General features: G+C 48.8%; 1 protein-coding gene across 1 annotated transcript in view; it reads left to right on the plus strand.

The window, feature by feature from the left end:
• The first annotated feature begins 10,119 nt into the window (after nucleotides 1-10,119).
• TACR2 (tachykinin receptor 2) overlaps nucleotides 10,120-27,418 on the plus strand; it is a 21,633-nt gene continuing 4,334 nt past the window's right edge. Inside the window, 3 exon segments of the mRNA XM_007454587.1 lie at nucleotides 10,120-10,161; nucleotides 22,073-22,491; nucleotides 24,036-24,230. Coding sequence (XP_007454649.1) covers nucleotides 10,120-10,161; nucleotides 22,073-22,491; nucleotides 24,036-24,230 — 656 coding nt within the window.

The following is a 27,418-nucleotide window of genomic DNA, read 5'->3' on the forward strand; positions in this document are numbered from 1 at the left end:
AACTACTACATGAAAAGGGTAATTTCAGGTACTGATATGTGCTAAAGATGCAGGAGAAGAGCTTCTAGTGGAAGAAGCAGCAGGTACAAAGGCCATGAGAGAAGCAGCAGTTTTTGAGAGGGTCCATGTGGCTCATGCAAGGACCTCGGGAGAGTGGAACGGGGAGAGATCAGAGGCATAGGGAGAAGCCTCACAGCTTTTGTAAACAGTGTAGATTTGTTTCCAGTTTTAGTGAGGGCCACTGGTAGGTTTTAAGCAGGGACGTGATACTGAATGTGATTTAAGCTTTTGAAGGTTGCAGCTTGGACTTCCCTGGTGGTCCAGTGGTTAAGCCTCTGAGCTTCCACTGCAGGGGGCGCAGGTTCGATCCCTGGTCAGGGAACTAAGATCCCACATGCCGCGTGGTGGCCACAAAATAAATAAATAAATAAGAAGGTTGCAGCATGGAGGACAGACAGGAGACAGGGCTGAGGGTGAGGAAGGCTGGTTAGGAAGCCCTTGCACAGTCTCAGTGCAAAAGGCTGTGGACTAGGGGTACAGCACTGGGAAGAATGACAAGTGGCTGCACTGGGGATATATCTTGGTGATAGAACCAACAGAGCTTACTGACAGATTGGGTGTAGAATGTGAGGAAAATAGAAATCAAGATGCTCCCAAGTGCTTTTGCCTTGAGCAACTAGGTAAATGTTACTGTCATTTACAAAGGTGAGGGAGGTCACAAAGAATGCTGCTGGGGGCAAGTGGGTCAAAAATCAATTACTGGGGACTTCCCTGGTGGCACAGTGGATAAGAATCTGCCTGCCAATGCAGGGGACATGGGTTCGAGCCCTGGTCCGGGAAGATCCCACATGCCACGGAGGAACTAAGCCCATGCACCACAACTACTGAGCCTGTGCTCTAGAGCCCATAAGCCACAACTAGTGAGCCCACGTGCCACAACTACTGAAGCCCACGTGCCTAGAGCCTGTGCTCCACAACAAGAGAAGCCACCACAATGAGAAGCCCATGCACTGCAACGAAGAGTAGCCCCCACTCACTGCAACTGGAGAAAGCCCGCATGCAGCAACGAAGACCCAACGCAGCCAAAAATAAATAAAATAAGTAAATTTTTTTTAAAAAATCAATTACTGGACTTCCATGGCAGTCCAGTGGTTAAGACTCTGTGCTTCCACTACAGGGGGCACGGGTTCAATCCCTGGTCGGGGAACTAAGATCCCACATGCCGCATGGTGCGGCCAAAAAAAAAAGAAAAAAGCTTTCCTTTAAAAAAAAAATCAATTACTTTGGCCATTTAATTTTTTGAGCTATCTTTTCAAAATCCAGGTGGAATTGTCCAGGGAACTCAGAGGTGAGGTTTAAGCTGGATGATATAAATTTGAGAGTCATCAGGTCAATTTGAATCATCGGCCTATGTGAGATGATCTAGGCAGAAAATGTAGCAAAAGTAGAGGGACAAAGACAGACCCTGGGGCCCCTTCCTTTGAGAGGAAGAGAGCCTGGCAAAGAAAACAGAAAAGGTACAGCCAGTGAGGTAGAAGGAAAATGAGGCCAGAAAGGTGACAGGGATGCCTAGAGAAGAAAGGGCTTCAAGAAGTTAAGAGACACACCATTGTAAAGCAATTATACTCCAATAAAGATGTTAAAAAAAAAAAAAAAAAGAAGTTAAGAGATGCTCAACAGCACTTAATGTCCTGGGAACCCCCCTTAATACGCTGAGGCTTCAACTATGTTCTGAGAGGGCGGTGGGGGGGGGGGGGTGGCACAGAGCAGAGAACTGACCATCAGCTTTGCAAGATGTGGTTCACTGGTGACTTTGATAAGAGCTCTTTCAATGGAACAATAGGAACAAAATCCTGATTGCAGTGGATGGAGGAGAGAAAGGAAGGGAAGAAATGGAGGCGGTAAGTGCAGACAACACGGGGAAGTATACACTAGCAGGCAGGTGGACGAAGCTGTTCACATGGGAGTGCATACGTGGACCTCTTCCCAACCCACCAAACAGCCTCCCAGGCCAAATATGCATGAGTTAGGACCTATGTGGAAGAGTGTCAATGGCCAGGAATTTCAGCAGCTTCTTCCTCAAGAGACAGAATCTGTTTCCTTACATCTTGAATCTATGCTGGCATTCTGACTTGCTTTCACCAATAGAATGTGACAAAAGTGAGGCTGGTTGAGTTCCAAGCCTAGGAATCAAGAGGCTTGCAGCTCCTGCTTTGGTCCCTCTTGGAATGACACTGCCATGGGAACAAGTATGAGCTAGTTGGAGAAACCACATGAGATAGAAGCAAGTTTCCTGGCTGGCAGTCCCCAACCACCAGACATGTGTGTGAAACCATCTTAGACCATCCAGCCCATCCATGCCACGTCTGACCGTATCTATGTGAAGGAGTCCAGGCACCAGCAGCTGAACCCAGCCGAAATGTGCCAACTTAGAGAACCAATTTAGAGACTGTTGTTTTAAGGCACTAAATTCTGGCATGGTTTGTTATACAGCAGAAGATAACTGGTACATTCTTAGAGCCAAAAAAATTCTTTAAACTCAAATACCCGTCTCCTTTTTTCCTCTTCCTCCAATTCTTCCCCCAAAGTACTGCATTTTTGAGTCTATATATTTCTTCTTGAAGAGAGACTTTTGTTGTCCTTCAGGTTTTCCTTGACTCCTTTTAGTGCCATCTCGTGGCTCAGAATTTAGGCCATTTCTCCTTCCCATCCCATCTTAACTCTCAAGGATCTCCATTTATTCTTGACCAGTTATTTATTTAGCATCAGGCACTGAGCTGTGGGACTTCACATAATCACCTCTTGTATTTTTTTTTTTTTGGCTGTATTGGGTTTTCGTTGCTGCGTGTGGGCTTTCTCTAGTTGTGGTGAGCGGGGGCTACTCTTCGTTGCAGTGCACGGGCTTCTCATTGCGGTGGCTTCTCTTGTTGCAGAGCATGGGCTCTAGGCACACGGGCTTCAGTAGTTGTGGTGCGCGGGCTCAGTAGTTGTGGCTCGCGGGCTCTAGATCGTAGGCTCAGTAGATGTGGCGCACGGGCTTAGCTGCTCCGCAGTGGGATCTTCCTGGACCAGGGCTCGAACCTGTGTCCCCTGCATTGGCAGGCGGATTCTTTTTTTTTTTTAACATCTTTATTAGAGTATAATTGCTTTACAATGGTGTGTTAGTTTCTGCTTTATAACAAAGTGAATCAGTATACATATACATATGTCCCCATATCTCTTCCCTCTTGTATCTCCCTCCCTCCCACCCCTCTAGGTGGTCACAAAGCACCAAGCTGATCTCCCTCTGCTATGTGGCTGCTTCCAACTAGCTATCTATTTTACATTTGGTAGTGTATATATGTCCATGCCACTCTCTCACTTTGTCCCAGCTTACCCTTCCCCCTCCCCGTATCCTTAAGTCCATTCTCTAGTAGGTCTGCATCTTTATTCCCGTCTTGCCCCTAGGTTCTTCTGACCATTTTTTTTCTTTTTTTTTTTTAGATTCTATATATATGTGTTAGCATACAGTATTTGTTTTTCTCTTTCTGACTTACTTCACTCTGTATGACAGTCTCTAGGTCCACCCACCTCACTACAAATAACTCAGTTTCGTTCCTTTTTATGGCTGAGTAATATTCCATTGTATATATGTGCCACATCTTCTTTATCCATTCATCTGTTGATTGACACTTATGTTGCTTCCATGTCCTGGCTATTGTAAATAGAGCTGCAATGAACATTGTGGTACATGACTCTTTTTGAATTATGGTTTTCTCAGGGTATATGCCCAGTAGTGGGATTGCTGGGTCATATGGTAGTTCTATTTGTAGTTTTTTAAGGAACCTCCATACTGTTCTCCATAGTGGCTCTATCAATTTACATTCCCACCAACAGTGCAAGAGGGTTCCCTTTTCTCCACACCCTCTCCAGCATTTATTGTTTGTAGATTTTTTGATGATGGCCATTCTGACCGGTGTGAGATGATATTTCATTGTAGTTTTGATTTGCATTTCTCTAATGATTAATGACATTGAGCATTCTTTCATGTGTTTGTTGGCAATCTGTATATTTTCTTTGGAGAAATGTCTATTAAGGTCTTCTGCCCATTTTTGGATTGGGTTGTTTGTTTCTTTGATATTGAGCTGCATGAGTTGCTTGTATGCTTTGGAGATTAATCCTTTGTCAGTTGCTTCATTTGCAAATATTTTCTCCCATTCTGAGCATTGTCTTTTCATCTTGTTTATGGTTTCCTTTGCTGGGCAAAAGCTTTGAAGTTTCCTCTGGTCCCATTTATTTTTGTTTTTATTTCCATTTCTCTAGGAGGTGGGTCAAAAAGGATCTTGCTGTGATTTATGTCATAGAGTTTTCTGCCTATGTTTTCCTCTAAGAGTTTGATGGTGTCTGGCCTTACATTCAAAATCCATTTAGAGTTTATTTTTGTGTATGTGTTAGGGAGTGTTCTAATTTCATTCTTTTACATGTAGCTGTCCAGTTTTCTCAGCACCACTTATTGAAGAGGCTGTCTTTTCTCCACTGTATATTCTTGCCTCCTTTATCAAAGATAAAGTGACCATATGTGTGTGGGTTTATCTGTGGGTTTATCCTGTCCCATTGATCTATATTTCTGTTTTTGTGCCAGTAACATACTGTCTTGATTACCGTAGCTTTGTAGTATATAGTCTGAAGTCAGGGAACCTGATTCCTCCAGCCCCATTTTTCTTTCTCAAGATTGCTTTGACTATTCGGGGTCTTTTGTGTTTCCATACAAATTGTGAAATTTTTTTGTTCTAGTTCTGTGAAAAATGCCAGTGGTAGTTTGATAGGAATTGCACTGAATCTGTAGATTGCTTTGGGTAGTAGAGTCATTTTCACAATGTTGATTCTTCCAATCCAAGAACATGGGATATCTCTCCATCTATTTGTTATCATATGTAATTTCTTTCATCAGTGTCTTATAATTTTCTACATACAGGTCTTTTGTCTCCTTAGGTAGGTTTATTCCTAGATATTTTATTCTTTTTGTTGCAATGGTAAATGGGAGTGTTTTCTTGATTTCACTTTCAGAGTTTTCATCATTAGTGTATAGGAATGCCAGAGATTTCTGTGCATTAATTTTGTATCCTGCTACTTTACCAAATTCATTGATTAGCTCTAGTAGTTTTCTGGTAGCATCTTTAGGATTCTCTATGTATAGTATCATGTCATCTGCAAACAGTGACAGCTTTACTTCTTCTTTTCCGATTTGGATTCCTTTTATTTCCTTTTCTTCTCTGATTGCTGTGGCTAAAACTTCCAAAACTATGTTGAATAAGAGTGGTGAGAGTGGGCAACCTTGTCTTGTTCCTGACCTTAGTGGAAATGCTTTCAGTTTTTCGCCATTGAGGATGATGTTGGCTGTGGGCTTGTCATATACGGCCTTTATTATATTGAGGAAAGTTCCCTCTACACCTACTTTCTGCAGGGTTTTTATCATAAATGGGTGTTGAATTTTGTCAAAAGCTTTCTCTGCATCTATTGAGATGATCATATGGTTTTTCTCCTTCAATTTGTTAATATGGTTTATCACATTGATTGATTTGTGTATACTGAAGAATCCTTGCTTTCCTGGGATAAACCCCACTTGATCATAGTGCATGATCCTTTTAATGTGCTGTTGGATTCTGTTTGCTAGTATTTTGTTGAGGATTTTTGCATCTGTGTTCAACAGTGATATTGGCCTGTACTTTTCTTTCTTTGTGACATCTTTGTCTGGTTTTGGTATCAGAGCGATGGTGGCCTCGTAGAATGAGTTTGGGAGTGTTCCTCCCTCTGGCAGGCAGATTCTTAACTGCTGCACAACCAGGGAAGTCCCTCACATAATCACCTCTTAATTCCCCACCACCTATGGAATTTGATGTGATGAATCCCACTTTACAGATGAGGAAACTGAGGTTCAGAGAAGTAAACTGACTTTTCTCCAGTAGGAAGTTCAAATACTCTGAGCCAGCAAATGATGTGCTTTCTACTGAATGCAGTTGTGGCCCCAGCTACACTAGAATGAAATGTGTTAACTACGTGCCTTAAAAAGCAACTAGAAATAATACACAACAGCGCAAACATTAAGAGTTCAATACTGATCAGAGCTGAAACTTTACATAGTGTTATTGTGTTTCTGCAAGATAGTAGTTTTGCGAGCTTTTACGTGTTTCCTTAAAAAGAATCTATCAAAAAAGTCTGGGAAATGCTGCAGGACTTTTTCATATCCTTTAACATGAGAATGGATATTGTTTCTCTCCAGGAGGGAAGATGGGCATGCAGCTTTTCCCAACTATATTTGACTGCACAATCCTATTTCCCCCAGACAACAGCTGTTAACATCTCAACAACTAGTATCTATCAGTGGCTTGGGGCACATGGCACATTCAGTTTTAAAAGTGGGACAGTCCCTAGAAATCATAACAGTTCACCTGGGACTGAGGGGTTTCCTGGGATCTAGGAGTTTTGGTGCTGAAACCAGAAGAGTCCTGTGCAAAACCAGGACAAGATGGTCATCCTATTTCTTTCTACTCTTCCCATGATCTCACAGATGGGACCAGCCAGTGGTGAGAGGGCTTCAAACTGTGCCCTCAGAGGAAAAGTTAGAGAAAAGGGAAGGGAAGACTCAGGGGACAGGACCAGTGTCTCCAGCTATCTGAAGGTTATCATGGGGGAAAGAGGAAAACTCATTCTAAGGGATCCCTTGGGATAGGAGTGGGATGAAGGGGACCTGCTGAGGGTGAGTCAAGCTCCCTGAAGCAGCACAGCTTCGTGAAAAACATTTGATTCACAGTCAGGGGGCAGGTTACATGCCAGACCTACCACGTGCAAGCCAACTCTGAATGAGGATACTGGGAACTTTCGTTACCCTCCTGGGACACCAATGCCATCTGTGAAATGGGACGCTTCAAGGTAACCAAGGTAACCAAATGAGATTGTCAAGCACTGTACCTAGAACAAAACAGCTCCTAAAGAACTGAGTCAAATCTGCCCACAGCTGGCCTGCCTCTGTCCAGTCCAATGGGGACCAGTAGACATGCAGGGGGCCAGGCCTCGGAGACCACCAGAACCCCTTCCGTCTCTTCACAGCCCAGGTGCTGGCCCTGAGCCTGGCATCCACCCTCCTAGGACATTTATCCTCTGGCTGGTTTTCTCCTTCAAAATTTTTGGAGCCACCTGCCAGCGCTGGGAGGTAGGCTGGATAGGTGTTTGTATGCCCAATTACAAATGAGAAAACAGGGAGGTTAGGATATTTCCCCTGGCCACAGAGGGAATTAGCAGTAAACCAAGGCTGACAGTGGTGATTCAAGGAGTACCCGAGCTGGGAGGATCTTCAGATATCATTAGGTCCACCCGCCTCATAAATGGACAGAGGAACTCAAGCTCAAAGAAGGCCAGAATCCTGCTTACAGCTACCTATTTATGTTTTATGCCCTTTTCTACATGTGTGCTATATTGCACAATAAATGTTTTTTAAAAAGAAAAATGTTCCCTTTTATTTTGCATTTCCCTGATAATTAGTGAGGTCAAGTGTATTTTACACGTTGATCAGTCATTGGTGGTTCTATAAATTTTCTGTTTTTATCCTTTGTACATTTTTAAATTAATAGATTCTTTTAAGTGGGCAATGCCAAGGGCTGACAGACTGAGAAAACGCCATTCCCATCTCTTCTCCCCATAAGGGAGGGACCCTCCTGGAGGAGATTCCAGGTTGGCCTCACAGAGCTTTGACAGGAGAAGTCTCGCAGCCGGCCACCTGTAGGGGTTGGTCTCGCTGGGGCCCAGCCAGGCGTTCTGGGAAAGCACCGTGGGAACAATGGCTGCTGGGCCAGGCCTGCATGACTCACTGGGAGTGGTGAGTGCCAGCCATCAGGGCGGCAGCAATAGCTCCACCTGCCACTCGGGAGGGCAGGGCACCTGCTTCTGGAAGGCTGGGTGCTGCTGGGGGAGGGGAGCCTCAGAGGAGGTGGTCAGAAGGTACCAGGAACAGGCCTTGGGGGACAAAGAAGTGGGGTCTGGACTTGATCTTGTAGCTATTGAGGAAGGGGTGTAAAGTTTTACACTCAGAAAACGTACATGGATCTGCTGGCCTATGCCAGGAAGGTTAACAGGCCACAGCATCCTGCCCTGTGCTGGTTGCTAGGGGACCCCCTTAAAGGTAGACTGCCCAGTTTACAGCTGACAAAGTGCTTTCACCCACATATTAGAACCCTCACCACCCCCAGATTTACTTGGATATCACCCCCCTCCCCACTGGGTTGTCGGCAGGGGCCATCTCACCACCTGGTATCTGGGGACCTGGGGGGGTGCTGGGCACACGTTGCTGCTCATTAAATATGGAAGCCACAGGTCAGCTGTCCCTCGCCGCACGGGCCGGCTCTGCCTGCAGCCCCGTTCAGACTGGAGGTTCCATCCTCCCCCGGGCTCCCACCAGAAAGCCAGTCACACAGACATTTGAGGAAAAACTTGTCCCGGGAGGAGCCAGTTCTCTTCTCCCAGAAACGCCGACTCCTTTCTCCTACTTCCGGTATTTTCCCTCAGACCATTTCAACTTCCTCTTTCTTGTTTGCTGAGCAAATTCACATCAGCTGCAGCACCTACGTTATGTCGAACATTCCCAAGTCCCCCTCTGCCCAGCTCAGAGAAAACAAAAGGCCTTCCACTAGCAAAATGCCATTTTCTGTTACAAACATGTGTTGACTGAAATGTGGTTTTTTTCCTTTTCTGCGGGTCATCAGAATCGCTTTGTGTGGGAAACAAGACGAGGAGGATACTTCTTGCTTCACTCACGAGGAGACACAGTCTTGGAGCGTGCGCCCAAAGTCACACAGTCCTTCAGGGTCCGCACAGGAACTCGGACCCGGGGCTGGTTTCCACCTCCTGCTCAGCCTCCTCAAGCTTCCCTCCAAACCCTGGAGCAATGCTGGCTCCCTCTCTGCCCCAGCAAGTTCCCCGAGATTTCACGAGGACTGCAGAGAAAGCAGGCTAGTCTGACTTCTGCAGGGTCAAGTAGGGGCTGGGGAAAAACACCATGAGTTTAGGCTGCTAAACAGTAGTTAGTTCTAGTGCATCATAAATGCCATAGGAACCTGCATTTAAAGTCAGCTGGGGCGGGGCGGGGTGGAGGGGGGGGGCTTCCCTGGTGGCGCAGTGGTTAAGAATCCGCCTGCCAATGCAAGGGACGTGGGTTCGAGCCCTGGTCCGGGAAGATCCCACATGCCGTGGAGCAACTAAGCCCGTGTGCCACAACTACTGAGCCTGCGCTCTAGAGCCCGCGAGCCACAACTACTGAAGCCCGTGTGCCCAGAGCCTGTGCTCCACAACAAGAGAAGCCACCACGATGAGAAGCCCAAGCACCGCAACGAAGAGTAGCCCCCGCTCGCCACAACTAGAGAAAGCCCACGTGCAGCAACGAAGATAACACAGCCAAAGATAAATTTTTAAAAAAATTTTTTTAAATAAATAAATAAAGTCAGCTGGGGTGGAGGGAGTTATGGAATTCTTCTACTAAAGGATCTCATCTTCCTCTAATTTTACTCTCTTGTGAAGCCAAAACAACTGTCCCCAGAACATCCAATCCAATACTGCTTATACTTTTTTTTTTTTTTTTTGGTTCTAAATGTTGGGACAGTTTGTTATGGAGCATTAGATAACTAATACAGTCAGTCATCCACATCCCACCTTCACAATGTCTTCCATATCTGTGACATTATTATTATTATTATTTTTTTGCGGTACGCGGGCCTCTCACCGTTGTGGCCTCTCCCGCCGCAGAGCACAGGCTCCGGACACGCAGGCCCAGCGGCCATGGCTCATGGGCCCAGCTGCTCCACGGCATGTGGGATCCTCCCGGACCGGGGCACAAACCCGCGTCCCCTGCATCGGCAGGAGGACTCCCAACCACTGCGCCACCAGGGAAGCCCTATACATTTTTTTTTAACATGACCTGGAACTGTAGTTTACGTTACAGCCCAATGTACGTACAAAACACAAAACTGAGCAAAAGTTGCATGAAACAAACTCACCCTTGCTGCAGGATGCGTTCTTATATTTTCTATACTGTCCCTTTTAACACTAGTCATAATCCACTGTTTGAAATCACTAATTCAAACTCCTGACAAAATGCCTCCAGAGAAGCCCTACCAGGCCTGTTTTAGCAAACAGGTAAGTCGCACCTGGATTTATTACATTTGTTTGTACAGAGTGTACCCAGGTATTAAGCAAAAGCCAAACCTTTATAAACTGGGCTCAAGTGAATCCTGAAATTCTTGATTGAGCACTGATTGCACATCCCTCACCCCCTCCCCCTGCCTGCCACCCACTCTCTGCGTGACATAACCCGGAAGCCAGGAAGGAGTACCTGAGGCCGCAGGGAGCCCCTACATCTCCAAGGGCAAGAGTAGGTTTGGGGCTCCACCCTCCTGAGCTACAGCTGAAGGACCAGAGGTGGGAGAAGGGGCACAGCCTCCTTTCGGCACCAGGTAGAAGGGACTTTCTGGTTCCCAGAGGTGACCTGCCCCCACCCCCGTGGAACCCTAACCCTTCTCAGGGAGGGGCTGCTTCTGCCTGCAGGCCATGTGTGGTCCTGGGGGCCTGCGCCGCCCAGCTGACCACCACGGAGCAGGGGGTGGTACTGGTGGACTGATGGGTCGCAGGTGGCCAGCGAGCCTCCGGGGATGCCTAGAGTGGACAGAGGCGAAGGAGTGACTGTTTGCCAGACCTTTCCTTCGCCAAAGGCCCAGGAGAGCATAAACTGCTGTGTCTTCCACTGCTTACTGGCTTGGTCCCTGTTCTAAACATGTCAACAGCCTGGCCTCTATGGGGACCAAGGGGGAAAAAATATGAGCAAAGAAAGAAAAATCACACCTATTTAAAAGGACTCAGTAACATAAGGGAGGAAGCCCTAGGTGAGCGCGCTAAGTAGAAGGAGCAAGAAAGAGAGGACTTCAAAGAAAGAAAAATTGGTTACGGGAAGATGCAGTTGGAGGACACACAAAAAAATTCCTGCTAACTAAAAAATATGGCTTTCTTTTTTTGTTGTTTCTTTTGGCCGCGCTGCGCAGCTTGCGGGATCCTAGTTCCCGACCAGGGATTGAACCCGGGCCCTCGGCAGTGAGAGGGCAGAGTCCTAACCACTGGACCGCCAGGGAATTCCCTAAAAAGTATGACTTTCCAATATAACAATTTAATAGAGACAGTCAGTGATGGGAATTGAGTCTGGAAGAGGAAGGGAGAGAAGTACCTCACAATTCAGAGCAAAAAACACAAAGTGGAAATCAGAAGAAAAAGATAAGAGATGTGGAGGCCAGATCCAGGATGAAGAAATGTAGCAGATGCCGCTGGCTGACTAGCTGAACCCCGTGCCCAACCTCCTCCTCCCTCCTCTGACTCCACTATGGAGGCTGGACACTTACTACCAGCTTCCCTTGCTATATGACACTGTTCCAGCCCATGAGACATAAGCAATCCAGAAACATTTTTGTCTTTTCTGATATAAAATGCATATGCAATTAGTGCCGCACTTTTTTCTCCTTTCTTCCTAACTTGACTGCAAACACAGTGCCTGGAACTGCGGCAACCGTCCTGTGACCACAAGAGAGAGGCCAAGAGAATTGAGGAGATACCAGCCCAAACCCTGACGTTGTCAAATGACAGAACCCAAGCCAGCAGCTGCCTACCCAGTGCCTTGTGAAGTGAGGAAAATAAGCAACTATTTATTCAAGTCATTCTTTACTCAAATGTTCTGCTACTTATACCTGAAAACATTCTTACATAATATGAAAATAGAGATTTTATAGAAGAAAAGTTCCCTGTGAAGAAAAACTTGTGCTTTCAAACTGAAAGGACTCACTGAGTACCATATTTAAAACTGATACTCTTTTTTTTTTTTTTTTTTGCGGTACGCGGGCCTCTCACTGTTGTGGCCTCTCCCGTTGCGGAGCACAGGCTCTGGACGCACAGGCCCAGCGGCTATGGCTCACGGGCCCAGCCGCTCCGCGGCATGTGGGATCTTCCCAGACCGGGGCACGAACCCATGTCCCCTGCATCGGCAGGCGGACTCTCAACCACTGCGCCACCAGGGAAGCCCTAAAACTGATACTCTTTTATACACAGGGTATAAATTGGCAAATTCCTGAATTCCACAGAGAAAAGAGAAAAAGTTACAATCTTCCAGCAGAGAGAATAGGTTCCTTAAAAGAGTATCAAGCAAACATTAGATTCTTCATTTTTAGCTCCTGAATCTAGACCACAGAAAAGCAACATCAATAGATGATTGAGAGGAAATAACCATAATCTATGATCAGCTTTAAATATGGGGTATTTTCCATAGTCTCAAGGTCCCTCAGGAATTATTAGCTATGGCTTGGGCATTTCAAACAGAAAACAGGAAAACACTGGCTTTAAGAGTATTAAGAACAAACATCTTTATATCTACATCCACATTTAAAGAGAAAACGCTTTTCTTTATGCTTCAAACACTGTAAACAGATAAACTGCAAAAATAAAAACCTGGGGCAATATTCAAAATCGTAAGATTAATAAAACTTACCTCTCGGGCTTCCCTGGTGGCGCAGTGGTTGGGAGTCCGCCTGCCGATGCAGGGGATACGGGTTCGTGCCCCGGTCTGGGAGGATCCCGCGTGCCGTGGAGCGGCTGGGCCCGTGAGCCATGGCCGCTGGGCCTGCTCGTCCGGAGCCTGTGCTCCGCGGTGGGAGAGGCCGCGACAGTGAGAGGCCCACATACCGCAAAAAAAAAAAAAAAAAACTTACCTCTCGTGTTGTTGTGAGGATTGGTTCCATTAATGTTTCCACTCAGTGAGGAAGGGGGTGGTGATAGGGAGGGAAGGCAGACATTTGAAAAAGCAATAACAACACAGAGTGGTTAAGTGTCGAGGGGAGGAGCGGTTGCTTAGATCTGTTCCAGAAAGGCTTCCAGGAGGCAGCAATGTTAAAGAGGCCTGCCAGGGACTTCCCTGGTGGCACAGTGGATAAGACTCTGTGCTCCCAATGCAGGGGGCCCATTTCGATCCCTGGTCAGGGAACTAGATCCCACATGCATGCCGCTACTGAGAGTTCACATGCCACAACTAAGGAGCTGGTGAGCCACAACTAAGGAGCCCCGGAGCCGCAACTAAGGAGCCCGCCTGCCACAACTAAGACTCAGTGCAACCAAATAAGTAAATTTTAAAAAAAGAAAGACCTCCCAGATTAAGTGGAAGCTGCCCAAGTGAAAGTGTGTGGAAGAGGGTCTCAGAACAAGGGAAGAGTAGTTCCCAAACGTGGCTGCAAACTGGAACCACCTGGGGATTTCTAAAAAGCACTGATGGGGCTTCCCTGGTGGCGCAGTGGTTGAGAGTCCGCCTGCCGATGCAGGGGATACGGGTTCATGCCCTGGTCCAGGAAGATCCCACATGCCGCGGAGCGGCTGGGCCCGTGAGCCATGGCCGCTGAGCCTGCGCGTCCGGAGCCTGTGCTCCGCAACGGGAGAGGCCACAGTGGTGAGAGGCCCACGTACCGCAAAAAAAATAAAAAATAAATAAAATAAAAAGCACTGATGCCTGCCTTCCACCCCCACACCTCCTGCTTAATTGGTCTGAGGTGTGACGTGGCATCAGGCGTTTTCAAAGCTCCCCAGGTGATTCTAACGTGCAGCAAAGTTTGGGAACCACAAGACTTGAGGCAAGAGCCTGTGGCTCTCAGTAGATTGAATAGGGAATTGGAGGGGGGAGGACAAACAGTGGGAATGGAGAGAAGTGGATGGGTTAAGATTTAGGATGTAGAATGGATGGGAGTAGGTGATAGTGGGGAGAAAGCGAGGGCAGAAGTTGCTGATGGTGATGCCCCGGTTTCAGGCTTGGGGAACTGGGTGGATGTGGTCAGTTTTCTGAGATGCAGAACACAGTGGGAGAAAGGAGTGTGTGTGGGAAGACCTGCTGATTAGAGATTATGCACACTTATACAAGGAGGTTTGGCTCAATAAATCTTAACCCTGGCCATGGTTATCGTTATCATCATCATCAATCATCATTTGAGACTGAGAGGCTGCTTGAAGCCCTTGTGTTCACAAGGATTAAAGCAATGATGTTGTCCTCAGTGTCACCATCTGTGTATTACAGGCACTCAGGCAGCAGTTGACACATGTGCAGGGGATGGACCCAGGACCTTGGCCCAGGTAGGAACGGGGGTGGAGGTGAAAGATCAGAGATGATCTCCCTTAGTCTCAGGCCAGGATCTCCAGTGATCCCCATGCTCAGTCCAACCTGAATGAGGGTGTCCTTTGGATGAGCTGCTGTTTCTGCAAAGTGCTCACGTCATGGAGGGAGCCCTGAGGAAACATCACTGCATGGGGAATTTGGAGGCTGGAGCTCCAGACACAGCTCTGTTAGTACTGGCTGTCTGACATGGAGTGAGTGCCTTACCTGGGCATCAGTGTCCTTGTCAGGACTAGGTGCCCCGGAGGGCTAAGACTGTATCTGTGTTGATGACCACAACAGTGGCCAAGACTGACATTCTCTGCCCTCCAAGGAAGAGACAAGGGGCAGCTCCCATGTCCTCCAGAAAAGTTTCCATGTGCCAGTGAGGAGTAGAGAGCAAGTATCCAGGGAGGCTTCCAGGAGGAGGCAGCATTCCATCCAGGCCCTAAAAGGATTCATACATAGTGTCTGTGGCAAGACACCCCACCCTTGGAACATTCAGGACAAATCTGTCATCTCAGAGAAGCCCTGTGGTAGGAGAAGAAAGCGTGTGGGCTCTGGAGTCAGACAGATCAGGTTTTGACTGTTGGCTCCCCCAACTGCATGACCTTGGGCAAGTTCTTTAACTCTTCTGAGCATATATTCCCATGTGTGAAATGGGGATATAATGAAATATCAACAGCAAACTCTTATTTAGCCCTATGTGCCAGGTACTGGCACAAAAACAGTCTCATGAGATAGGACAACTAGTCCCACTTGACAAATGAGGAGGATGAGGCATGAAGAGGTTATACAACTTGTTCCATCACCAGGCTCATGGGCACGTGTGTGGTGCACAGCTACTGCTGTGACCACAGAGATGATAGTTGATGGACTGTACTGGAACAGGTGAGCTCATTGGCAGAGCTCAGTCTCCTGGGCAGGCCAGTGTCCAGAAGAGAATTTCAAGAGATAGAAAGTGACATTCTCCAGCAAGCATTAAGAACAATGCATGATTTGTGACCACATCATGATACCCCATGGTCCCTGGGACTTCCTGAATATGGTACCATGTGGGTAAGGAAAAGGCAAGGGCTCTTAGAACTGGCTTCTTCCCACCAGCCCCAGTGAGTCCCACAGTGCCAAAACCCAGTTGGGTCCTGAAGAAGGAAGACACTTCCTCTCCCAACTTCCCATGTAGCTAAGGGTGGTCATGTGACCTTGTTCTGGCCAATAAGATACAAGAGACATCTACTGGGAGGGTCCTGGGAAAGATTTCCCTCCCTGACAAAAGAGAAAGACCTGGAAGGAGAGTTCTTTTCCTTCCTGCTCCCTTCCTGGGATGGGAATGCTGTCACGTAAGGACATGATATTTGGAGCTGTTGCAGCCATCTTGAAGCCATGAGGTAAAGGCCAAGAAAAATCAAAATTCCCAAAGAGCTTTGAAACCATTGAGCTGTTTAGCATGGAATCACTGACCTCCAGACTTCTGGTTATGTGAGAAAAATAAGACCCCATTTGTTTAAGTCACTGTTGCTTATAGCAAAAAGTATTCCTAATACTACACCCAAGTTGTTTCACTGTATTCATTCACTTACTTAATCAGCAAACACCCTTGAGCATATACGATGTGCCCATCACAATGGAGGGAAGGGAAGATATGGCCATAATCAAGACAGACATGATTCCTGGCCTCATGAATTTCTTAGCTTAGCAGAGAAAACCCACTCTGAACAGATGTGATGGGTCAGGGTGTTAACAAGAAGGAAAGCACAGAAATACTACTGGAGTATAGAACAAAGACAGTTAACCTGAGTAAAAGCAGCAAGGAAGTTCTTGAAGGATACTGTACTATGAAGGGTTAAGTGCTATAATACAGCCTAACATGCAGTGCCTTAAATAAGAAAGAAGTTTGTTTTGTGTTCTTTTTCTTTCTCATGTAACAGCCCTGGGCTCTGCCAGCCATAAGACAGGGCTGCCCTCTCCAGATTCAAGACGGCAGCTCCTGTTGTTGCCATTTTCCAGCCAGTAGGAAGAGGGGAGTGGAAGTGAAAAGCAACCGGCTCCCTCTTTAAAGATGAGCCCTTCAGAATGACCATCATTAAAACGTCTACAGGGCTTCCCTGGTGGCGCAATGGTTGAGAGTCCGCCTGCAGATGCAGGGGACGCGGGTTCGAGCCCTGATCTGGGAAGATCCCACATGCCGCGGAGCAATGAAGCCCCTACGCCACAACTACTGAGCCTGTGTTCTAGAGCCCACAAGCCACGACTACTGAATCCCGCGCACCTAGAGACTGTGCTCCGCAGCAAGAGAAGCCACCACAATAAGAAGCCCGCGCACCACAACAAAGAGTAGCCCCCGCTCACTGCAACTAGAGAAAGCCCGCGCGCAGCAACGAAGACCCAACACAGCCAAAAACAAATAAATAAATAAACAAATAAATTTTTAAAAAATAGCAAAAGAACAAAAAGAACCCCAGATGAATGGATAAAGATGTGGTACATATATACAATGGAATACTACTCAGCCATAAAGAAGAACGAAATAATGCCATTTGCAGCAACATGGATGGAACTAGAGATTATCTTACTAAGTGAAGTCAGAAAGAGAAAGACAAATACCATATGATATCACTTACATGTGAAATCTAAAATATGACACAAATTAACCTATCTATGAAACAGAAAGAGAATCAGGGACGTAGAGAAGAGACTGGTGGTTGCCAAGGGGGAGAGGAGTGGCAGAGGGATGGAGTGGGAGTTTTGAATTAGCAGATGCAAATTGGTATATATAGAATGGATAAACAACAAGGTTCCTACTATATAGCACAGGGAACTATATTCAATATCCTGTGATAAACCATAATGTAAAAGAATATGAAAAAGAATGTATATATATGTATAACTGAGTCACTTTGCTGTACAGCAGTAATTAACACAACATTGTAATTCAACTATACTTAAACAAAAAATAAATTAAAAAAAAAAAAAAAACGAGACCTTGAAGTTGTCCGTATACACATATAAATCGCTTCTGCCCACATCCTATGGGCCAGATCTTAATCACGTGACCACACCTGGGTTGGAAAGGAGGCTTGGAAATGTAGTCCTTAGCTGGGCAGCCAGGTGACAGGTAACATCTGGGGAGGTTCTATTGCTAAAAGAAACAAGGGGAAAGTGGTCCTGAGGGAGAGTTAGCAGTCACACCTGGTAAAGGAATAGGGCTATTTTTCTCTTAACCCAGAGAGCAATGGGAAGTCATTGAAGGGTTTCAAGCAGGAAATGCATGGTCAGATTTGTGTTTTTAAAAGACATCGTATGGTGGCAGAGGATGGAGTGGAGGGGGACAGATAATACAGGGGGTAGTGTGTTCTCTCTGCTATTCCAGGACCCGGCTCCCCAACTTGGCTGGGAGCTTCATGAAGGTAGAGACATGACATTTTCTCCTAACTCTGGGCTGACCATCAGACCACCTGCCCAGTCGAGAGACCCACTGCAGGGCCCAGGAATCAGCCCTTTCAGTAGAAGCGCTGACCCTTTGTCACCCCCCTTTCCTTACCTCATCCCCCCTTTCCTCACCACAGCACTTGCTGCCGCATTTGCCAGCACCTGGGGCAGACACCAAGTCCCCTCTGCCTGCAACACCCAGGCTGCCTCTGGGATGACCCCAGTCATGCAACCAGCAAGCGGGTGTTAGGGTGTCCCCTCTTAGGGCAAGCCCCACGCAGTTTCTCCTCTGCCTGCCATAGATGGGCAGATTTTGCAGAAGCCTGATGTTGAGAAACGAACCCGTTTTGTGTTAAGAGCTTCTGAGCTCTGTGTACACCAGGACTACAGCAGATGTAAACACTCGCGGCCTCTCTTCTCCAGCTAGATAAACTTCAGGCTTTCAGGGGGAGGCACTGCCCCAGCGCACTCACAGTGTTTAAAAAAGGTGTCAGCTGCAGCCCGTGCTCTTGGCAGACGGCAACTCTCCCTCTCCCAGCTGAAGTCCCAGACTCTGGGCCAGGGGGTGGAGGGCCCAGAGCCCATCTGCTAAAGGGGCCAACCTGGGACCCTCTAGTCTGTGGACAAGCAGCGGGGCGGCAATCTGTGAGGAATAAATCCTGGAATGCTGCGGAGACCCTAACATCCTCCAAAAGCTCTGCCCGACCTACATGGACATGTTCTTTTAGTTTAAGCTTTAGATTATGTGAAAATAAGAATGCTACTCCCATCGTCCCTGACAGGGTGATGTTTTAAACTTTATTCATTATTTGTTATTCATTTATTCATCTGGCATTTATTGAGCATCTACTGTGTGCCACGTACCAGGCTTTATACTGCCCTGCCCACTCAAAGTTCCCTAAAATCCCACCATTAGTGCCAGTGCCATTAGTATAAGGCTTTCAGATATATATATTAGCTATAGATAGATGATATATGTTATATACACAATTTATCATCCCTCACCCCTGAGTCATATTTTAAATTTTATTCATCAACATTTTGATTCAGTCAACATTTATAGTGCACCTGATATGCTGACTACTCTCCTAGACATCAGACATAAATAAGACACAATCCAGGTCCTGAGGAGCTCCCTGACTGTGTGACAGCGAAGTAACCAGGAGGTGGGTTTGATGGGCCTCAAGCGAGCAGAGGCAGACAGGCCAGTGCAGGACGAGGGAAGCCCTCAGGAAGCGGCCCCCCCTCCAGGGCCAGAGGACCCAGGGCAAGCATTCCCCTCTCGGGGGCTCCCCCTCTCTTCTCCAAATGAGGAACTAGATCAGGGCTCCTGAGTCTCTGAATTTCATAGACCAATAAAATATCAGAAACCTAACTGAAGGAACCACACAGCTCACCAGAATGTTATTCCACTGAGTAAGAAATATTAGAGAAAAGGAAAAACCAGGAACACAGCTACCATCTGCCATCACCATTATTTCATGAAAGGAAGGACACTTTAACCCAAAAAGCAAGAAGGGCATATAGTCTCAGAATGAAGGCTGAGCCTTCAAACGGGATTCATTTACCGGAATAAAACGCTCAGTGCGTTGTCCTTACCCTCATTTTGCCCACAGCCCCGTGAACTTCGTGGTGACTAGATGACCCACAGCTGCATGTGACCCGCCGAAGCCAGGACCAAGGGCCCAAGCCCAGCCAGAGACACGGTCAGGCGACTTCCAAAGGCATCTCTGGGACACTGCTGAGGGGCACCCAGGTCACAACGCTTCCCGGAGCCCCTTTTCCCTCCCTCCCCTCACCCCTGCAGCAGCTCCCGCCTTCTCCTCCAAACTCCCTGAAACACAAATCACTTCCGACTCTTGTCTTCAGGATGCTCGCTTCAAGACCACAATAGCACAAACCATGAGGGTAACTCTAACCGGCCATTCTAGCTCAGAGTGACTCAACCCGGGGCTGTCCAAGGCCGCTGTCTCACCATCACCGCTCAACTTCCCCTTCCGCCCACACCTGCTTCTTTCCCCTCCCTTCCCCAGGGGTTGATCCCACGCGCTCCTTAATAAACATCCTGCACTCTAAAGTCTGAACCAGAGTCATCTCCCAAGGGTACCCAACCTGCGCCATCACCTCAGCCCATCCAGCCAGAACCCACGGGCAGCCTTCCCCTCCACTTCCTGGCGGAGGGAACTTCCCACATACAGGCTCGAAGAGCAAACTGGAGTCTTGATGCGTCCATAGGAGCTAAAGGAATTTAGAATGTTTTTCTGTTTTGACAAAGAGCAGCCTTCAAGGACATTGTTTAGCGATGAACTCAGCAGGCCAGCTCTGAGCGGCAAGGCTGATTGGTAAACCCTTGTCCAGGACGGGGCGGCCCCCACCCTCTCCTTCCACGAGGCCACGAGCACATAGTTGGAAAGCCGCAAGAGCACATGATTTAAGGGGGAAATAAAACTCTTAGATTCCACAGCTCCAAAACATAATCCTCACATACACAGTGGAGGTGGCGGGACGCTGGGGGGAGGAAGAAAGGGTGCTATTTGGGGCTTCTAGGGCAGGTGACACAGTCTTGGGTGTCCCAGCTTGCACTGTGCTTGCACCTGAAACTCAACAACTTCTGGCTGCCTGGAGTAGAAGGCAGAACGGCAAACAGAGAAGACTGCCCTGCGGTTACGTCCTTATTTCTCTACATTCTACCTCCAAAACCCTGGTCAGTGGAGCATGAGACAAACAAGCCCTAAAGCTGAGTGGCTACCGCTGCTACCAAAAGGCATCAAAGGCAGAGGCCCTTCAGCAAAGGGCAGACATCCAAACAGAGGCTGGTGGCCCGATCCAGACAAGGAACAGGCCAGGGCTGGAGCCAGTTGTGTCTGAAGCTGACTCTGGGCGAGAGGAGGCCCGGGGCCCCACGGTACACATACCCATGGGAGGAGCAGGGGCCCCTGCAAGCAGCCCCTCCTCAAGGAACAGGGCTGGCCTTCCCAGGAGACCAAGCACACACTTAGCACAGCAGCCCAGCAGGGCCACCAATGCCGGTGACTGAGAAGCCCTCCTCGGCTTTGATGAGGGACACGCCCTGCTCTTCTGAGCCTGCCCGGCCTTGAGGGTCCACACACCCACAGGTGTGCACAGGTGCACGAGTGTGTGTGTGTGCTTACACACATCTGTCACACACACAATCACTCAGACACAGCACTGCAGCTTCAGGCAGCACCCGACACACATGCACACAGTCAATGACCAAGAGTAGAGTCTGTGGGCAGCCCCTTGGGGTTTTCTGGAGCTCACAGAAGAGGCAGCGAGCCCTGCCCTTGTCCTAAGACAGTGGTTCTCAAAGTGAGGTCCCTGGACCAGCAGCACCAGAATCACCTGAGAACGTGTTAGAAATGCTTTGCGTCCTGCCTCGGCCAGCAGAGCCCTGAGCTGTCTGGGGGCCTCCCGCAGGGCTACAACTCCTTGACATGTTTTTATACCTGCCAGCTCCTGTGCTAAACAGACTTTACGTACGTTATCTCATTAAAACTCACCAATATCTTGTGAGATGGGCACCGTACTATTCCTATTGTTTTCAGATGGGAAAGTCGAAGCTGGGAAAGGTTAAAAGACTTGCCTGGAGTCCCTGGGGCTCCCAAGCCCGTGCCCCTAATCACATTCTAGATGTAGCTCCAGCGCCGCTGAATGTAAACACCCTACCAAGGACTGTGCCCCGCATGCCCGGCCCCACCGCTGCCACCTCCCATTTCCCCTGTGTCTCTCCCTGCCTCAGCAGCCAGTCCTAAATCTTCCCTCAAGAGACAAGGCCGGGCCCTCCACGCAGGGGTGGGACGAAGGGCAGGGGGCAGCCCCAACTCGGGAGCAGAAAACACCTCCGCCAAGGCCCTCACCACCCAGCACGCCCCGCTCGGAGAGCAGCAGGGAGGCCCTGCCTGCACCCCAACGCCTGGAGAGAGAGCCTGCTGTGCAGTTGACCTATGGAATCCAAAGACGGCTGCTGTGTGTGCGTCTGATCCAGAATGTTCCCTGAATTGCATTAGGAGGGACCTGGGTTTGAGTCCTGGCTTTATCACCACTTACTGTGTGACCTGGGCTGGTCCCCTCTTGGAATCTGTTTTTCCATTTCTGCAGCGAAGGGGTTGACTGATGATTTATAAGGATGTTTCTTGCTCTGAAAGCATGTCTTGGATTCTAGATGTCCACATGACATTGGAGAAGTCTGGCCAGGACATGGGAATGTAAAATGCCAACGGCTCTGGACCCGGCTCTCTGCTCAGCCTCACTCATCTTTGCTTGAGACTTGGGAGTGTCCCCCGGCTCCCCAGATGTGCCTGGCTTTGCACAGGAGTGCTTCCCTCGCTCCCCCACACTCATGCACCAAAGAGGATTTGTATTCTACAGCATATCCGGCAGGGCACCAGGGCCTGGAAGGAGTCAAGGAGCTAGACTGTTGTCCCAGACCCAGAGGCAGCCGTGGGAGCCTGTGCCATGGTGACCGACACCAGCATCTCGTCTGGCCTTGAGAGCAACACCACGGGCATCACAGCCTTCTCCATGCCTGGCTGGCATCTGGCATTGTGGGCAGCAGCCTACCTGGCCCTGGTGCTGGTGGCTGTGATGGGCAATGCTGCGGTTATCTGGATAATCCTGGCCCATTGGAGGATGCGCTCGGTCACCAGCAACTTCATTGTCAACATGGCCCTGGCCGACCTCTGCATGGCCGTCTTCAACGCCGCCTTCAACTTCGTCTACGCCGCCTTCAACTTCGTCTACGCCAGCCACAACATCTGGTACTTTGGCCATGCCTTCCGCTACTTCCAGAACCTCTTCCCCATCACAGCCACGTTTGTCAGCATCTGCTCCATGACCACCATCGCCGCCAACAGGCAAGAGGGGGCAGCTGCAGGGAGTCGGCTTGCTTTTCTGGGTTCACACAGGGCTGGTAACTTGCCCACAGTCACACAGCAAGTTAAGGGTAGAACCCAGTGAATTAACTGCCTCCTAAGCTGATCATGATCCTAAACTATGCATCTGGAAGACAGGGGACTGTGGAACCGAAGCAAGTAAGGTTAAGGCTAGACACAAGGAAGAACTTTGCACTAGATGGCTGTTCAAGGCTACAGGGGAAGACCAGTGGTGTTTTAGGGACCTTCTGAAGTGTTCTTCTCTGGAGTTGATCTTTGTTTTACTGAAAGGAAATTGCTTATATTGTCATCCTATTCCTAGATATATTATATGAGGGGAAATTTTAACGCTGCACGCAGTTACTATATAATTAAGATGGGGCCAATTACTTCCCTGATGCTGCTCTCTGGGGCTGCAGACTGTGACGTACTGACGGGGATGGGGTGGGGGCAGGAGGAGTGGAGGAGTGATCAGTCGGCAGATCTGAAAGTCCCCTAAGACTTTCTTTTCATTCACTCAGGTATTTGAGGCACTGTTTCAGGCACTGGGGAATAAACACTCTTCGGGAGAGGAGTCCCGAAATCATGGTCTCATGGAACTTCCGTTTTAAAGGCTGGGTGGAGGGTGGCTAGTACGGACTGTAGAGGGCAGGGTGGGAGCCAGGAGACCAGGCAGGAGGACACTGAATAATAACCCAGGTGAGGAAGGATGGTGGCTCAGGTCAGGATGGTAATAATGGTGACTCGTCCATTCATTTCTTCATTCATTCTTATGTTCAATGCCTACTATGTACAGATACTGTTCTGGGCACTGGGGGAAGAAACAGATAAAGATGCCTGCCCTAGTGAGAATTTAAATAATAAACACAAGACTAAATAAATGATATGTTGTATTTTGAGGTCACGAGTGCTATGGAAAAATATCAGGAAGGGGATCCGAGGCACTCGGGTATGTGTGCTGGGGTAGGGAAGGTTGTAGTGTTAGATAGGGTGTCAGGATCAGCTTTATTGTGAGAGTGGGATTTGAGCTGCGTCCTATTGTTCTGGCCTGGTCTCAAGGTTCAGATTAATCCCAGGGAGGAAGGCCCGGGGGTCATCTAGGACCAAAGCGTCTCGGCGTATGTAGAGCAGTTCCTCCACAGCAGAAAGCTGGTGGGCAGCTGCTTTGGGCTTTGTCCAGGAGACCGTTGGGCTCTGTTAAGGTTTCTGAACAGAAGACAGGCTGTGTGGCTGGGGAACTCGGCAGGGCTGAGCTTCAGGACAAGGCCCCAGATGGACTGCCGGTGTGGCCACACCGCTCTCTTGTGGCCATCCGAGAGCACATCCGCGCTCAGAGGGAGGCCATGTGGTGGAACGGGGTGGGGTGGGCTGGTGTTTAGGGCGCTAGTGTCCCGCATGGCTGTGGGAGAGCACCAGCCCAGCTGGCTCTCTGCAGGTCGTCAGCCAGGGTGCGGGGAATGGGACTAGAGGATCTCGGCTGGTCTGACGGGAGGGCACCCACCACTCACACCGCCCTCTGCTCACAGGTACATGGCCATCGTCCACCCCTTCCAGCCACGGCTCTCGGCCGCCAGCACCAGAGCAGTAATTGCTGGCATCTGGCCAGTGGCCCTGGCCCTCGCCTTCCCCCACTTCCTCTACTGCCCCATCACCACGGACCGGGGTGCCACCAAGTGCGTGGTGGCCTGGCCCGAAGACAGCGGTGGCAAGATGCACCTTTTGTAAGGCCTGGGGGTGGGGGAGCATGGTGTGTGTGTACACGCGTGCATGTGTGTGCGTGCATGCACATATGTGCACGTACACATACATGTGCAGTGTGTATGCATGGGTGTGCACATGTGTCTGTGAGTGAACTGGGGATTATGTGAGTACAGTATCAACTAAAAGTAGCACTTACTAAATGTCAGGTTTGGTCTAAGTACATATATGAACCCACTGGATTCTCCTAACAATATGGGTATGTACGTATTATTATTCCCATTTTTCAGATGAGGAAACTGAGGCACTAAAAAAAACCTAAGTAATGTGCCTAAGACCACACAGCTAGTAAGTGGTAAATCGAAGATTTAAATCCAGGCAGTCCTGCTTCAGAGCCCAATCTCCTCACCACTCTTACTTAAATAAGGGACATGTCAGGGTACCGAGACAGAAAGAAAGGGCAGGTGCCAGAGCCTGAGATGTTTTCAGGAGGAGCCTGGAGTGGACTTGACCTGAGGCAGGCACCGTGGGCTGGGGGACGGGGGGAGAAAACAGAACTCAGGCGTGGTGCAGCTGCTGTGTGACACTGGATAAGTCCTTTCCCTTTCTGGGAGTCAGTTTGCCCAGTTCTCACAGCGGGTGTGGCTTTGTCATCCCCAAGCACGGCGGGGTTTGGTAGTAGAGGATAAAGAATTGGTTGAGGTTCTGGAGACAGTAGTCGAGTTGGAGTCCTGCGCTGTCCCCTGCTGGCCGGAGGACACTTTGTAGTCACTTAACCTCTCTGACCCTTTGGCTCCTTCTCTCTTAAAGGGGATTAGTAAGAGAACCTTGCTCAGGGGTTGTTGTGAACACAGAAGAGAAAATGTACCTGACGCAACTTAGCACGGTGCCTGGCACAGAACCGGCGCCCAGTAGGTGGTAGTTTAAACGGGGAACAAACGAAAACAAACCTGGCAGATTTAGTCCAAGAAAAGCCCAGCTGCCCCAAGCATAAGAATGTGCACGCTCTGAGCCCAGAGCCGCCAGAGCACAGCGACAACTCAACTCCCTCCCCGCCTCCTTTAACACTCGTCCCCCAACGCCCGCCCCTACCTGGTCTCCTCCCGTCCCGAGCACCAGACAGAAGAGCGCCACGCTGCGGCCTCCTGGGAAGGCGCCATTCCTCTGAGAAGCCTGCCCCTGGCAACTGCTGAGTTGCCCGTGAAACTGCTGCCCTGGGTCTCTGCCCTCGTTCCGTAGCCCACGTTCTCAGGACTCGCGGCTCCAGGGGCGGAGTCCACGTAGGGACCCGCCCCCCTGCTTGGCTTTGGGAAGGGGCGGAGAGCAGAACATTTCCTGACTGGCCACTGCGGGGCGGTGTCTCTCCACCTTAACAGTGAGCTTTTCTCTCTGAGGTGCGGACCAGTAAGAATTTAGGGTACCAACCACCACCTTTCTGGGGATGGTGATTTCCGACTCTGCTCCAGGCAACAGGGGAAAACTGGAGGGCAGAGGTGGGCTGGGAAGGCTATGCTTTGGTGGTACTTCGAATTCTGAGAGGATTTGGGGGAAAGCCTGGTTTCTCGTGTGTAAGAATATATTATTCGTTCTTGGGTTGGGGAGCTTCTGAGATTTAGACTGGGGGCTCCATCCGTACAGGCTCACATCCTGTGTGTGTAGGAATCTAGGAAAATGCACATACGCTCCCCAAATCAAAATACAAAAAAGGCAGTCCAGGCTATGAGATTCTGGCAGGTCCTAGAAGATGGTTCCCAAAGCTCCTTGGCACCCCCTTTTGTGTGGGAACCTAGCCCAGAGTGAATTCCTATCCTGAACCGACCCAAGAAAGAATGAGGCAACAGAAAGGCGTCACTCATACTTGGGAAGGATGGTAGAGATTAACTTCCTTGTTTTACAAATGAGGAAACAGACTGAGGGAGAGATCTGACTTGCCCAAGGTCATGCTTTAAATTAGAGGCTAGGCAAGAACCCAGTTCTTCTGACTCCACAGGGCTGACCCTCAGTGGAAGGAAAATCATTTGTGTGTTAAGTCCGTATAGAGCTGTTTCACAGGACACAGACTTCCTCTCTGAGCCTCATTTTCCCACTCTGGGTGCTGAGACAGGTGGCCCTGCTGATCCTCAAGGTCTATCTATCTCAGACACTCTGTGACGTCACAGTGAAGGTAAGGTACAAGGGCCTGGCACCTGGCTGCTCCTCTGCCCTCACCTGCTCCACAGTAGGACAGATGATGATCAGGGAGTCTAGGAGCCCCCAAACCTTTTGTAATTAGCATGCTTGCCAAAAGAGCAAGCAAGCTGAATTCTAAACTCAGGCTTTAGGGAAGACATTTGCTGGAGCCACCTACTCCCCTCCCTCCAGGTGTCAGTACCTCTTGAAAGGGACCCAGCAAGGCTGGCACACGGGGAGGAAAGGAGGGGCTTGGGTACACCTCTGTTCTCCTAGAAAAAGGTCACATGACAGGGCCAGGGGTCTTGGGTCCATTCACCGGCTGCTCCTGCTTGGGCCTTGTCAGAGAGAGAGGCTACAGCATCGCTTAGAAACCAGAATGGGCAGCATGCATCTTTCCAAAAGGAAATGAGAAGGCCTCAACACAGCCCCGGGTATCCTCCAGGGGGACTGGATGAGCGCCATCAGTGGTGCTCCGGGCCACTTGCTCACAGGTGGTGTGAAAGAGTATCTGCAGATGTGAGCCCTGTTCCCAACCAAATGCTCATAGTCAGGAAGAGATGCTCCACTAGCACGTACAGTGTGGCCTGTCTCCACTGCCCCTTCCCTGCCAGGGATGTTGGTGCAGGATAGAACCATATCAACTCTAGGAAATCTATCTAGACAGACAGATGCAGATGTAGAAGATATACATAATCTATCTAATACATATGTGCATATACATATACACATATATTACATGATTCTGGAAGAAATATTCCAAACCATTAACAGTGGTGGGAGTGAGATACATAATTTTACTTCCTCCTTTGTGCTTAACGGCATTTTAAATTTTAAACAAATGTATTACTTGGTTAACTTTTCGTTCCTATTTATTTCCTTGTTTGGTAACTTGTCTGTCACTTGGAAGGACTCAGGGCTAACACAGGTGTCCCTTTTGCAGCAGGGGAAACTCTCATTGGGCACATGTGCTAGCCAGTCTGCCCTTATTTTTTTTTTTTACTTTTTTTTTTTTTTTTTTTTTTAACCCAAGCCCTTGGGG

The sequence above is a fragment of the Lipotes vexillifer genome, unplaced genomic scaffold, assembly GCF_000442215.2.
Source record: "Lipotes vexillifer unplaced genomic scaffold, Lipotes_vexillifer_v1.1 scaffold708, whole genome shotgun sequence".
Lineage (NCBI taxonomy): Eukaryota > Metazoa > Chordata > Mammalia > Artiodactyla > Lipotidae > Lipotes > Lipotes vexillifer.